Raw genomic sequence first — 14432 nt, forward strand, 5'->3', positions numbered from 1 at the left:
GTTAGCTACAGGTAGTGGAAGATGTGTAAGAATAGATAGTTCCATTAAGTATTGGAAGGATGCATTGGCAAGGTTGATTTCAGATAGCTTTGATTTGTTAAGGAAGACTGGCCCCTCTGAAAGGGGGCCAAAACAGAACTGAGTTTTTCCTCTGTTTTTACCAACTTATTTTTCTTGTTTTTACAGACCTCTGATAGCTTTCCTTGTGGTTTTCTGCACTGTCTTAAGCTTATGAGTGTGGCACACTTAACCCAGGGTTTTGCTTTTGATTTCTATTTCACTTAATGAAAAAGCTGTTCAGAATAAGGAAAACATCATGTTGAAATAATGGTCCACAGGCTTTGAATCATGGTGCAGTAGTGAAAGAAAAAAATTATGTCAAAGAAACAGTTGTTTTACACCTCTAATTTATATGCTTTCAGTATACCTTGTGCTTTTCCGCTGTGGGGAGGAATAGAAGAAATAGGATTGTAATACATACTATGCATAGACATTTTTCAGTAGCTGCTTTTGATAGTGAAGATCTTGTGCGAGCTTATCAAAATGTGTGGCTGCTTGTTGTCTGTCAGTATAATTTATAAGCATTTAAATACTGTATTTTTAAAACGCAATCTTATTTATATGACAAATCTGGAAGTGCTGTTAGGGAGTATTCATATTTGAGTATTTGCAATGCCATGGATTGAGCAACAAAATTCACTCATGAGAGAGAAGAAGCTTATGTTAATTGATAAAAAACCAGCATTTTAACTAAGTTGCATAGCAAATACAAAGTTTTGTAGTAAAAGTGGTTTAACATGATTTGATAGTGAGGTACATTTGGTTACTGCCTGAAGGACATGGTCAGAAAAAGCTGTCAAGAAGGCCCTTCAGTTTAGTCATGAGGTTCAGAAAGGGCTCCATTGCATTCTGGACTCCTCTCTGAAGGGGGTTTTGTTTTGTGTGGATCCAGGCTTTGTCCTAGGTTTTGTCAATGATATATGTCTAAAGGACTACATGAGCACAATCAATCCTTTCTGTCACTTAGCTAAGATTTCAAAGTTTAGTGTCAATGACTGAAAACAGTTGTGACAAGGAATTTCTCTGCCTTGAAGAGTAATGCTGAGATGTGTTCCTACTAAAGGGGAGGTCCTGGTGTGCAGCCTGTTGGTGTGTGAGAGAGCTCAAGGGGCCCTGGGCTATGCACTATTTATGAAGTAAGGTGATTGTTTTATGGTCATATTTGCATACCAATTACAGAAGTTAGTTTCTTCCAAATGTGACTTGAGTCAAATCTTTATTATCACTATGGTTAGATGGGTGCATTGGTCAGATCAGCCCTTAGGTACTGTTATCAGTCTCTCCCAAAACCTACTTAAGAGTTGAATGCAATCTTCATGACCATATGGATCCATTACAACTGTCACTAGTTATAATTTGAGCAAGATTGTGGGAAATAGTGGGGGCAAGGAGAGCAGACTCTCATAGCAATGGAACAGTAAGATTTCATACTGTTTTAAAATTCTATGTGGAGGAAGCTTGGTTTTGGGTATGCCTTGGATCAGCTGTTTAAGACAGAATATTTACAGCTAGCAGCAGTGTTAAGGAAGTCTCCAGAATTTTTTTCTCCTGGATCTCAATATCAGGAATTATGTTAGATTTAGTTTTATGAAGCTTGAAGACATTCAAAATAGCTTTGTATTGACCATATGTCATAAAGAAAGTAGGTCTTGTTTTAAAAAAATACAACCTTGAGCTACTCTGACTTTTTATTACTTCTGTAATAAAAAGATATTGTATATATGAAATACTTATATATAAAAGATATTATATATATAAAAAATACTTCTGTTTATTACTTCTATTTTAACATGCAGCATTGTGGGAAAAAAGGAGAACAGAAGCATATGGCTCAGATTATCTTTGAACAATTTTGAACATCTTTGAACAGGCTTTGAACAGTTAGATGTGCTTGGATAAAAAATTCTAATTGTTCATTAGAGGTGTCACTCAAAAAGCTGGGAGGATGGAGGAAGTCTAAGTCAATGGTGAGATCTACAATGCACTGTGTTTCAGTTAATAATCTACAGCATGTTTACCAATTAATGAAAATTGTCCACTGAATGAATACTTCTACAGAGGTAGAGAACTTCCACAGGTTTTCTTGACAAAAGCAAGACTGAAAAAATAAAGCTAAGAGTGCACTAATAATCAACCTTTACATGTTACTTCCCTTCCACTCTCTCTTGTGGATGCTGAACATATGAGTATTTGTTCTGTAGTTATATTCATTTGAAGGAATGTATCTGGGTACCTGAGGAAATAGTCACAGTTCCAAGTGCTCACCTCTCTTTTCCTAATAGCTTTGTATGCAAGAGAAGAGAATACTATGTGTGTAAAAAAAAATACATTCAACAGGAGTATTGGAAGAGAAGTGGAAGTGAATGCCTTTATAGACTGGATGAACAGAGGTAGAAGCTCTTTTAGGCTTGGGGAAATACGGAGTTGTCTGTCAGTATCCCTGTCTGATGGCCATTAGGTAGGGATGGAAATCACTCTGTGTTTTGTGTGCTGCTCAGAGCAAAAGCATCCAAGTAGTTTTGGTGGGAGTTAATTTCAGATTTGTAGTGGTTGTAGCAAGATGGTATCTTGCAGTCTCTAGAATTAACACAGCATTCAGTTTTGATCCTTGCTGTACAATAAAGATGTGGAGAGGCTGGAGAGGGTCCAGAGAAGGGCCGCAAAGAAATCAAAAGCCTAGGAAGCCTGACATGTGAGGAATGACTACGGAAACTCTCGTTGTTCAGGTTTGAGAAATAAAGTCTTAGGGAATACCTGAATTCCATGCTCCAGCCTCTAAAAGGTGGCTATGGAGAAGATGGAGATTCCATTTTTGCAAGAAGTCACATGCAGAAGATGAATGGTGATGGGTAAAAATTACTGCTCAGGACAGTCAGCAAGAGGAAAATGTTTCACAATGAGAACAACCTGATCAACAGCTTGCCTAGACGGATCTCCCAAAGGAGTGTTGGATTCTGCGACATTCAGATTGAGCTGAACAGAGTGCTAGGGCTATCTTGTTTGGACTCTGCTTTTGCTAAGAAAGACTAGATGGTCCTTGTAGTCTCCTTCCAGCCTGGTGATTCTTCCCCATTCTCTCCAAATGGAGGTTAATGAAGTATGCTAGAGTGCAAAAGTATTTCTCCATTTCAAATCCAGACAGGATTTCAATGGATGTTTATTCTGTGAGAAAGTGATTTCAAACTGAATACTAGTATTTGTTACATTATCTCAGTTGTGCTCCTTTTGTCAAGTGAGGCATTTCCTACCAGTCTTTTTTGAATACAGGATGGGACAGAGGAAAAAAAGTAAAGCCTACTTTTTTCTCAGTATTCCTTATTCTGTTTACTTATTTCTGGTATTTTTGTGCCTTGACTTTTTTTTTCATCCTTCACCTTCAGTGGTAGCAAGGTAACATGTAAAACATACGGAGAAGAGCAATAAGTCGTGGGAGATTTTAGGTTGTATGTGTCACCACCATAGTATCTAACATGAGGAATCAGGAGTTTTATTAGGGGTTTGTGTTTTTCCTTTATGTTCATCAGATTTCAAAATCTTATTTTTGATCGTTAGACAAAAAGAAAAAAGTAGGGAATGGTGTAAATGTCAGATTAAATATCCTCAGTTGATCTTCAGTGGCTTTGTCTCCAGCTCCAAGGGTCACCAGGGAGGTTACATTGTATCTTTTGTCATGCTTCTGAAGATCAGCAATGAAAATTAATTGTGCAATTAGTATTTCTGCTTCATCATTTAATGAAATTGTGTTAAAGCTTTTAATCTCTTCTTGGTTTTAAATTTTGAAGTTCTCTGAGCACTCTGTGTATATAGATAGGTCTATATACCTGTATATGCCTATATACTCACATGTACCTGTACATAACAATGCATGTAGCAGCCAATTTCAAGTTGCTGCATTAAAAAATTGGAAAAATCATTAGTGGAGTTGGATTTTCTGTTGTTGTTTCAAGAGGTGTATTTCAATGGACTGTTTTTTTGTCCAGCAAATTCCTGGGTAGCTCCTTATCCTTCCATCTTGTAAATAAACACAACAGAAAAACACAGACGTAAGAAACCAAACCTATCATCCACTCCTGGCTTCTTCTGGAAGTTTTAACCTGTCCCCAGTAAATAAACTTCACCGCATGAGGAAATCAATTCAGGAGAAAACTTCTTCTGAATGGCTATTTCCTATAAATTTCACCTATTGAACAAGTCAGCTGTTGAAAACAAGTTTAGTTAGGTGACTTTTTTAAAACTGTATTCTGATTATTTGTAAACTGATTGTTGCTGAAACCTTAGGCTGCAAACTGTGAACTTTCACTTTGGGAAGTTGAACTGTTCTTTAACTGTTACTTAATTTTGTGAAGGGAATATCTAAGACAAGTGCAAATGGAAAGATTAAGAAGCTGCAATCTGTCCAGATAAAAACAACTACATATAAAGAATTCTATAAAGAACTAGTAGGCCCCACATCAAAAGTCATATGGGACCAAAAGGCATTTGCAGGGCACATAAAGAGCACGTGGAGAATGAGTTCATGGGTTGTGAAGGTGTGAACCCAGGGACGTCTTTGTTCTAGGGTCTCTCTCAGGATGCACCCAGCTCAAGCTGTCTTTCAGGTATTGGAAGGTTCCATAACATCTTCCCAGAGCTTTCTCTTCTGTGGGCTGAACAATTCTGACTCTCTCACAGAGAGAGAGAATCTCTCCGCACAGGAGAGATCCCCCATTCCTCTGATCATCTTGGTGTCCTTCCTCTGAACTCACGGTGTCCATGTTCTCCTTAGACTGAGTGTCCCAGAGCTGGATGCAGTAATCCAGTTGGGGTGTCCCAAGAGCAGGGAGGAGGGGCAGAATTGCGTCCCTGACATGGACTGCTTCTGGTTAAGCTTCTTTGACTGCAGCCCAGGTTGTGAGCACAGTGCTAGAGCTTGAGAGTATACTGATACAACCTCAGTACTTCTCACTTCTAGGAAAATCCCTAACTGCAGCTGTGTTTTGCAAGGTTTTGTGTTGAGCATTATTTTGGGAGCAAAATGATTTTCCAAGGCATTTGAATACTTCTGTTTGTTTCATTGTAAGTAGCTGTGGTATTCTTTTTTCTTCCCAACTTTGATTAGGGTTATAAAAATAAATATTTTAGTTTGACAGAAGACTTTGAGGAAACGGAGTTTAAAAAGTATGATGGTAATTTTTTAAAGAGCCATCTTCTAAGAGCTCAAGAGCAAGCAGTTTCAAAGTATTGTAATTCAAGGAAGTGAAGCAGAAGGCCAGCTTGGCTGAGCAGGGATCTTCTAGAACTTAAATAAAAATGGGAAGTGTTTGGACATAAAAAGCAAGGACAGATGACACAGGAAGGCTGCAGAGATGCTGTTTGCCACTGCAGGGAGGAGATTTTTGTGGTTAAATCTTGATGTGCATGCAAGCTTGACAGCACTGTGGTGGACAACAAAATGACCTTTCAAAAAGGTCAGCAGCAAAAGGATGTTCAGAGATAATATTGGTCCATTACTTGATGAGGTCAGTCACCTCACAGTTAGGGATGTGGACAGAGCAGAGATGTTTAATGCCTTTTTTTACCTCTATCTGTAACATCACTGATGGGGCCAGTGACCCCAGTGACTTGAAGGCTTTATAAACTCTCAAGTTATTCAAGATTTACTTCTCCAACTGAATGCACATAAGTTGGTGGGGCCTGGTGGAATTCATCACAGAGTATTGAAAGAGCTGGCTGATCATATCATGGGTCCTCTCCCTGTTATTTTTTCAGTGGTCTTAGGAGTCTGGAAAGGTACCATTGACTAGAAGCTGGCAAATGTTGTCCCAGTTTTCAAGAAGATTAAGAAGGAAGACTTTAGTAATTACAGGCCAATAAGTTTCACTCCAATGCCTTGTGAAATTATGGAGAAGGTTATTCTGTGAGCAAGGGAAAAACACTTGAGAGACAGTGCAGCCATTAGTCAGAGCCAGAACTGGTCCATGAGGGAAAAGGTCTGCTTAATCAAGCTGGGAGTTGGACTCCATGTTCCTAGGTCCCTTTCAACTTGAAATGCCCTATGATCATGATGCTTTCTTCACTAGGCTCTTTACCTATGGTAGATGATTTATAATACCTGTGCCTATTGTGCATTGTTGTGGTCTTTGAATAGCAACTTGGAAAAGCACATTAAAGTCATATTGAACTTCTAGCATTTAAGATCATTTGATCACTGCAACTTTGTTTCCCTGTGCATACATTATGAAGTATGAAGCTAAGTAAATATGAAAACACAATATCAAAAACATGCACTTTTTTCTGTACTTAAGGAAAGAAATACTACTATATTTAAGCAATACTCTGTATCCTCTGAATACAGTGGCTGAAATGCAACTTTTGCTGGGATTATATTCTCAACACATATATCAACCTAGCAATTCCACAGTGATACCTAGCAAAAATTGGTGAAATAGTCAAGCAATAGATTGTGGATATTGAATTTGAAAGTTTCATATAGTACATTACTTCTCTGTTTATCCAGGTGATCTAAGCCTTTATTAAGTACAAGGCTCTGGAAGACATTATTAATAAATTACATTGTGTTTCAGAGTATGAATGGATGACTCTAAAATGCTGCAATTCTCTGAAACAGTAACTGGCTCTATTAATAGTCATGTCTGAACAAAATTTAAATACCATTTACTTCTACCAAATTAATAAAATTCTTTGAGTGTTAATTGAAAGTAGTGCAAGATAAGCTGTACCACAGAACTCAGTTGACGTCTTTTTTCTAAAGATTGTAAATATTGCTAGCAGCGTATCAGGTTTTCAATTTCAGGTTTTCCTTTAAAACATCTAAATTGGTTCTTACAGATATAATGAAAAGAAGTTTATTAGAATATAATAATCCTTATAATTGTCTTTTGTTTTCTTAGCCTCCTCCAGGAAATGTGAAAATGCCTAATGTACCCAGTACCCAGCCAGCAATAATGAAACCAACAGAAGAACCATCTTCCTACACACAAATAGCAAAGGTTTGTCTGCAACTTTTAGAGACTGGGTTCCTTTTAATAAGAATTATTTAAATGTGTTTCTGGAATAATGTATTTTGTAAGCAAGTAATGCTTTCCTAATTAAAATCAATACTGCCTTTAAGTAATTGGTAATATGTGAATTTGTGCTGTATTGGGTCAGTCTTCATAAATGGAGATGCTTAATTATACTGAAAAGACTAGGAATATTTATGCCATGTTCATACTTTTTGTCAATATCTGGTGATATTTTTGTTCAGGAGCATGCCTTGGCCCAGGCAGAACTGCTAAAGCGTCAAGAAGAACTGGAAAGAAAAGCAGCTGAACTAGATCGCAGAGAAAGGGAAATGCAGAGTCTCAATCAGCAAGGGGGTATGCATGAAAAATATGCTTTAAACTTCAGAAATGAAACTTTTTCCTAGAAAGTTTTAATTTTACAGTGATATTGTGAAGCAGTTTTTGTAATGTCTTTAGGGAAAGGAAGTTTATCTCCTTTGAGACAATGGATACAGTGAATAAATGGGACTGTCCTTTCAGATTTTCAGTGAAAAAATTTTAAATGTGGCATCTGTAGTATGCTATTCTCTTCTATTATTCTCTTCTGTTTTTATTCTAGATTAGTATCTGAGTAATACTGCTGAATAGAAATAAAGCATTTTAAAATGAAGTAAAACTGCCTTCTTAAAGTAACATCTCTTTGATTTCTTGTCTGTCAGTATTTATAGCTGTAGGAGAACTTTCCTGGTTTGAAACATTCAATTTCTTTTTCTTTCTTAATTTCTTTTCACAAGTGTGAGGATCTACATCCTCTTAATTGAAGATACCTTGCTACAAGTACATCTGGGAATATTCCTTTTCAAAAGGAAGTACTTCAGACTGAAGTGCAAAAAAACCCCAAAACTCAACAAAGCAAATGACTGTGTGTAAGGTTGACTTTGTCTGGCCATTTCACTTTTATCTGCAGTTCTGTTTTATTTTCACATATGCTGGTCTTTTCTTTTGAATATGCAGTGTTACAATTCCAAATTGCATAATTCCTTAGCAATTAAAGTTGTCAGGGAATTTTGTAGAATAGAATAAAATATTTTCAGTTGGAAGGGACATACAGTGAATCACAGAATAGTGATTGGAATAGAGTTGGAAGGGGACTCTGGAGATTATCTCCTCCAAGGCAGGGTCAGTTGGAGCAGGTGATACAGAAACAGGAATGCATCCAGGTAGGTTTTGAAAGTCTCCACAGAGGCACACTCCACAAAGCTTGCTCCACTGCTCTCAATGTAAAGAAGTTGTTCTTGAGTGAAACGTCTTGTGTTTTAGTTTATTGCCACTGCTTCTTGTCCAGTATCTGGGCACCAGTGAAAAGTCTGGCATCACCCTCCTGGCACCCAGCTCTGAGATATTGATATGCATTGATGAGATCCCCTCTCAGTCTTCTTTTCTCTAGACTAAACAGACCCAGCTGTCTCAGTCTATCCTCATAAGAGAGATGCTCCAGACCCCTCATCATCTTTGTGACCCTTCACTGGACCCTCTCCAGGAGCTCCTTGTCTCTCTTGTCTTGAGGAGCCCAGAACTGGGCACAGCTCCCTTGACCTGCTGGCCACACTCTTCCCAGTGCAGCCTAGGATCCCACTGGGCCTCCTGGCCACAAGGACTCACTGCTGGCTCGTTGTCACCTTGAGATCCACCAAGACTCCCAGGTCCTTCTCCACAGAGCTGCTCTTCAGTGGGGCAGCCCCAGCCTGTGCTGGTACTTGGGGTTATTCCTCCCCAGCTGCAGGACCTCATCCTTGCCCTTGTTGAAACTCATTAGGGTTCTGCCTGTCCAGCTCTCCAGCCTACCAAGGTCCAGCCAAAAGGCAGCAGAGCCTTCAGGTGTATCAGCCACTCCCCCAGTCTGTGTCATCAGCAAACCTGCTGAGGGTACCCTGGATCCCTTCATCCAGGCCAGTGATAAACAAGTTGAGTGAGACTGGACCCAGTATTGATCCCTGGGGAACAGCACTGACTACTGGATTCTACTGCCCTGATCCTGACCCTCTGAGCTCTGCCATTCAGCCAGTCCTTGGTCCACCCCACTGTCCATTCATCTAAACCATGTTTCCTGTGCTTAGCTGTGAGGATGTTTTGGGAGATGGTGCCCAAAGCCTTGCTGAAGGGGAGGCAGACAACATCCACTGCTCTGCCCTCATCTAGCCATCCTGCCCTGCCATCACAGAAGGCTGTCAGATTGGTCAAGCATGATTTCCTCTTGGGGAATCCCTGCTGACTACTGCCAATGACCTTCTTCCACATGCTTGGTGATGGCCTCCAGAATGTTCTGTTCCATCACCTTTCCAGGGATGGAGGTGACTGGCTGGTAGTTTCCTGGATCCCCTTTCTTCTTGCCAGTTTTGAAGATGATAGTAACACTGGCTTTCCTTCAGTCATCGGGCCCTGTTCCTGTTTTCTGTGATTTTTCAAAGATGGTGGAGAGTGGCTTAGCTACAGCATCTGCCAGCTTGCTCAGCACCTGTGGGTGCATCTCATCAGGGCTTGTGGATTTATGTGTGTTAGAAGTCTGCACAGTTGATCTCTAACCAAACCCTTTATGACAGGGGGAAGTCTTCTTTTCTCCACCCTTCCTCTCATTTCCCCAAGGTCTGGGATTTCTGAGGGCTGGCCTCAGCAGTTAACACTGAAGGAAAGAAGGCATTCAGTAATTTTGCCTTCTCTCTGTCTTCTTTCACTAGGATACCTATCTGATTCAACGGTGACCCCACATTTTCCCTAGTTTTAGCTGCTAATGTACTTGTAGAAGTACATTCTGCTTTTGCTTGTTGTCCTTGATATCATTTGACAGACTTAATTGCCAGTTGGCCTTGGCCTTTCTTGTCACATCCCTGCATACTATGATGATCCTATAGTGACTTGCTCCTTTGCCCACATCACATAAATTTCTTTCCTGTATTTGAAGTTTACCAGAAGCTCTGTGGTAATCCATGTAAATCTCTTGCCTCCTCTTCCAGATTTCTTGCTCATGAGAATGCACTGGACTTGAGGAAGTGATGCATGAATATTGACTAGCTTTTTGGATCCCCTTCTCTTCTAGAGCCCAAACCTGTGAGATTCTGCTAAGCAGGTCTTTGAGAGCCTGAAGTTAGCTCTCTGGAAGTTTAGGGTTCTAGTCCTGATTGCTGCTTTACCTCATCTACACAGGGTCTAGAGGTCCACCATCTCATGGTTGCTATAGCCCAGGCTGGCCTCAGCCTTCATGCCTTCAACCAGTCCCTTCTGGTTTGATCATTGTCTCAGTTTAGAGACAAATTTTAGGAGAAAATACTCTGGAGTTAATGTTTCCTCTCAAGAGGACTTCAGTAATCCCTTTTTGCCAATGCGAAACTAATACCAGTGGATGAAAGTGAAAAAAACCTGTTTATAAACAAAGCGTGGTGCCTGCAAGGCACAGAAAAAAGAAAAGATTAAATAAATGCTGGATATTAAAATTTTAGAACCTTACCCCCCAAATCTCATTTGGCCGTGTGGCTTGGAAGGAAAAAATGGCAGCTGTCCCCTTTGTCTCAGGGAAGGGGAGAACGTGCTTCATGGAGCAACTTGGGCAAAACAGATACTAACCTGTTGAACTTCTGGTGTTGGTGCCCTTCTCACAGCAGATGAATCTGGTGGATTTTGGTGTCCTTTCTTTTGTTGGCTTAGCCTTTATTCCTGAGGTCTTGGGCTCAGAGCAGCCCCCTGCTGGTCCACTGTCTTGACGATTCTGATCTCCGACCAAAAACGCAGCAGAAATGGTTCAAGAAAAAACAAAAAGCCTCTGACAGGATTCTTGCTGCAGCCTCCATGCCAGGGCAAAGGAAGAAAAAATCCCTTCATCTGCTTAAGCTGGCAAAAACTAATCTAGTGAAAGTAAGAATATAATGTCTTGATGCACACCACAGCTGCACACTCTGGAGAGAGGCTTTGAATAAAACCCACACAGGAACTCAAGGCTCCCCACCCCTCCCTAATTCATTTTAGAGCTACAGCAGCCATTTCTGGGAATAAAGCAGATGATTAGGGAATAGAGTATAATCACAAAACCACGCCAAGAAAAGCATCCAGCAACACATCTTTTTTCATTGGCTCTTACACTGCATGCATCAAAAATTATCTTCAGTGATCTTTGGGAATTTCCTGAACCATGTGTGCTGGGCCGTGTTGTCCTGTGAACAAATACCAGGATCGTTGAAGTCCCTGGGAGAACTAGGGCCTATGACCATGAGGCTGTTGCCAGCTGTCGATAGAAAGCCTCATCAACTTCATCCTGCTCAGCAGGTGGCCTATAAGTAAGCACCCACAACAGTATCGCCCATATTAGCCTGTCCCTTAATTCTCACTCATAAACTAACTCATTTGTCTGCCTCTAAATAGAGCTTGATAGAATCCACTTGTTACATGAAGAACAATCCCACCACCTCACCTCTCTGACCTGTCCTTTCTAAAAAATTCATAGCCATGCATAACATTAGTCCAGTTATGTGAGCTATCCTACCATATCTCTGCAATTGGAATGAGATGATGGCCTTGTGACTGCACGTAGATTTCTAGTTCTTCTTGCTTGTTCCTCATGCTGCTGTGTGTTTGTGTACAGGCACTTCAGAGAGGTAATCAAGCATCCAGATTCCCTAGACAGAGTGTAAGAGGATTCATTATAACCATGAACACCCTTTATGTCATTAGCCCTGTAATTCTCATCTTGAGAAGCAGTCAAGAAACATGGGGGGGGCATAGATAATTCACTTTGGACCCCACCCTTGAGTCCTGTAGTCTAAAGATCATCTCACCAAATTGGCCAGTGTGCTGCCAAAGATTCTTTTGCCCTTTTTTAAACAGGTGGATCTCATTCCTCCCTAACAGGCTACAATCATTTAAGCACAACCCATTGCTGTGAAAGCCAAAACCTTGATGACAGCCAGGAAGCCAGACGTTTATCTGCACAGTGTGGCTGCTTCTAGCTGTCCCTATTTCTATGACCAGGAAGATAGATGAGAAGATAACTTGGGCGCCAGTGTTTATCACTCGTTTTGCCAGTACTTTATAGTCTTCTTTGATCCTGCCTATTTTTTTGGCTTATGGTATAATTTGTATCCACGTGAGAAAGTAATAGCGAGTAGTGGTCCATGCTCTTGACAAGTTGGGCTACCCTCTTGGCAGCATCATGGATCTTAGACCCCGGTAGGCAGCATTACCTTTTGTGACTCTAAATCAGGCTGATAGATGGGGTCTCAGCAACCCTAAGAGAGTCACTCACCACAATTGCTCAGTGTTTCTTCTTACAGTAATGACTATGTGCTGCTGGTCCAGATGCTCTGTGTTGGACTTGCTAATGGACATCTAAAGCCTGTAAAGCATCATAAACACCTGTTTTGGTGTGGATGTTGTAGGGTAGAAGTTGGACTTGAACTCTGTATTTGTGGGTCACCAGGATCCAAGGTGTCTCACACTCACCGATGTCCATTGTAAACATATGCTTTTGAAGCCATTTCTCTATTCCGTTTCATCTCTAACACTGTTGCAGTTTGTCCACATTCTGCAACGTGTCATCAAACTATGCACATTCCATGCAGGTACAAGCCTTTTCTCCAGGAGAAGTATCTGTGTATCACTTGCAAGCAATCATCTGTATTCATGTCTCTTTCCAGTTCCCTCAGTGGATGTGTCAGTCAGACTTCTCCAGGGATGTCTCAGTAAACACACTCATTTTGATTCTGAGACAAGTGCCCACCGTTATGGCAGAGACCTAGGACACTTAGCTCTTACCTCAGGCATGGACCTACCTGCAATCTGCTCAAACCCTCTCTGCTTGCCCTGCTGCACAAACTGCCACACCACATCTTTTTGATGCACCATATCCTGGTCACTCATGCTCCTTAAAGCCTATTGAATCTGCCACTCTGCTCCTGGTAATGCTCACTCCCTGCCTGACTGGTTAGTGATAGCTTCTGAATCCTGATAGGGCTTTGGGCTGCTGCTCAGGTTTCCCTGAGCTCAAGAAACCTCTGGACAGCTTGATCTAATGCTCACCCCCAAACTTACTTTGGTTGCTGCTGCTGCCCTCCTGACTGATAATAGCAATATAGTCCAACTGCCTGCCCACTTCAGTGCCAGTAAATTAAAACGTATTACTAAGGGCATTGCTCATATGCCCTGAAACACTATTAGGCTGAGGACATTGACTGCTTGTCTAGGAAACCCATTCTAGTGTTTAATCATTTTCTTGGTCAGGAAGTGCTTCCTGATGTCTGTTGTAAATGTACTCTTCCACAACTTTGAACTATTTTGTGTATCACATTTCTATATCCCAGGAACGTATGCACTAATCTGGACTCCTTTGAAAGCACCATAGAGTCTTGTTTGGAGAACAGGGTCTTTTGCAATTCTCTAGCTATTTGCATTCATTTACCTTAAGACACTGGCTGCACATCTAAGGACACTGTTGTCATATGTTGTCTTAATTTACTACAGTGAAAGATCTTCAAGCTGGTATGTCACCTCAGCTCACTGACTTTGGCTTTCTCTGATCAGGTTCTAGGCAGCATTGCATTTGAGCTAATGAAAGTGTGCTACTTCCTATTTCAACCAATTCATTTGGTCACATGGTCACATTAATATATATATATATCTTGCATCCAGAGTTTGAAATGCCGTGGGCAAAGGTTTGTTGCAGTGATTGTTTCAGTTGAATCTCTGAGTCTGTGCTTGGTATGACTTGTGTTCAGCAGAATATATACTCTACCCTGCAATCAGATAAGCATACAGGAAATCCAAGTGTCTGATCCTGTGTCCTTTGCAGTGTTCTCACTGTTACACAACTGTATCAAAATACAGTGATGCTGTGGGGCATATTCTTGTTAGAAAAAGGTACTTACAGACCATTTCAGCAATTGTCTTTCTTGAGACTTCCTGCCCTTTAGGTCAGTTACTAGAGATAACTTTGACACTAAAAATATCAGGATTCTGAAAATGAAGAACGCTTTTCAGACTGTGAGTATGGTGGGACTTTAGGAAAATACTCATTTAAAAGTCAAGGAATTCTCAGAAATTGTTTTTCTGTCCATATCTATTTTGTGAAAAATTCTCTTACTTTTTAGGAAATGTCAGATGCCTGCTCAGTCTTTTGTGTAGATAAAATACTGTACTTTCCTTGACCTGGCTGCAATTAATTGTATTTCATTTCTGAAGTTTATATTGAGGATTGCTCTTAAAACTCTTGGGTTTTGGTAGCCCAAGTTATCCATCCAGTTGAGAAACTCACGCATTAAACAGTTCAAACAAGTTCAAATGTGTATCTCTTTCAAGTATGCAGAGACTGAAACTACATTATAAAGGCCTTTTTTTTCCTTTATTTTC

General features: G+C 40.4%; 1 protein-coding gene across 2 annotated transcripts in view; it reads left to right on the forward strand.

The window, feature by feature from the left end:
* SCAMP1 (secretory carrier membrane protein 1) overlaps window positions 1-14432 on the forward strand; it is a 41353-nt gene that overhangs the window by 12647 nt on the left and 14274 nt on the right. For both annotated transcript variants that reach the window (XM_062513234.1, XM_062513235.1), the window contains 2 exons: window positions 6951-7049; window positions 7307-7418. In XM_062513234.1, the coding sequence (XP_062369218.1) occupies window positions 6951-7049; window positions 7307-7418 (211 nt within the window). The remainder of the gene's footprint in view (window positions 1-6950; window positions 7050-7306; window positions 7419-14432) is intronic.

The sequence above is a fragment of the Cinclus cinclus genome, chromosome Z, assembly GCF_963662255.1.
Source record: "Cinclus cinclus chromosome Z, bCinCin1.1, whole genome shotgun sequence".
Taxonomy (NCBI): Eukaryota; Metazoa; Chordata; class Aves; order Passeriformes; family Cinclidae; genus Cinclus; species Cinclus cinclus.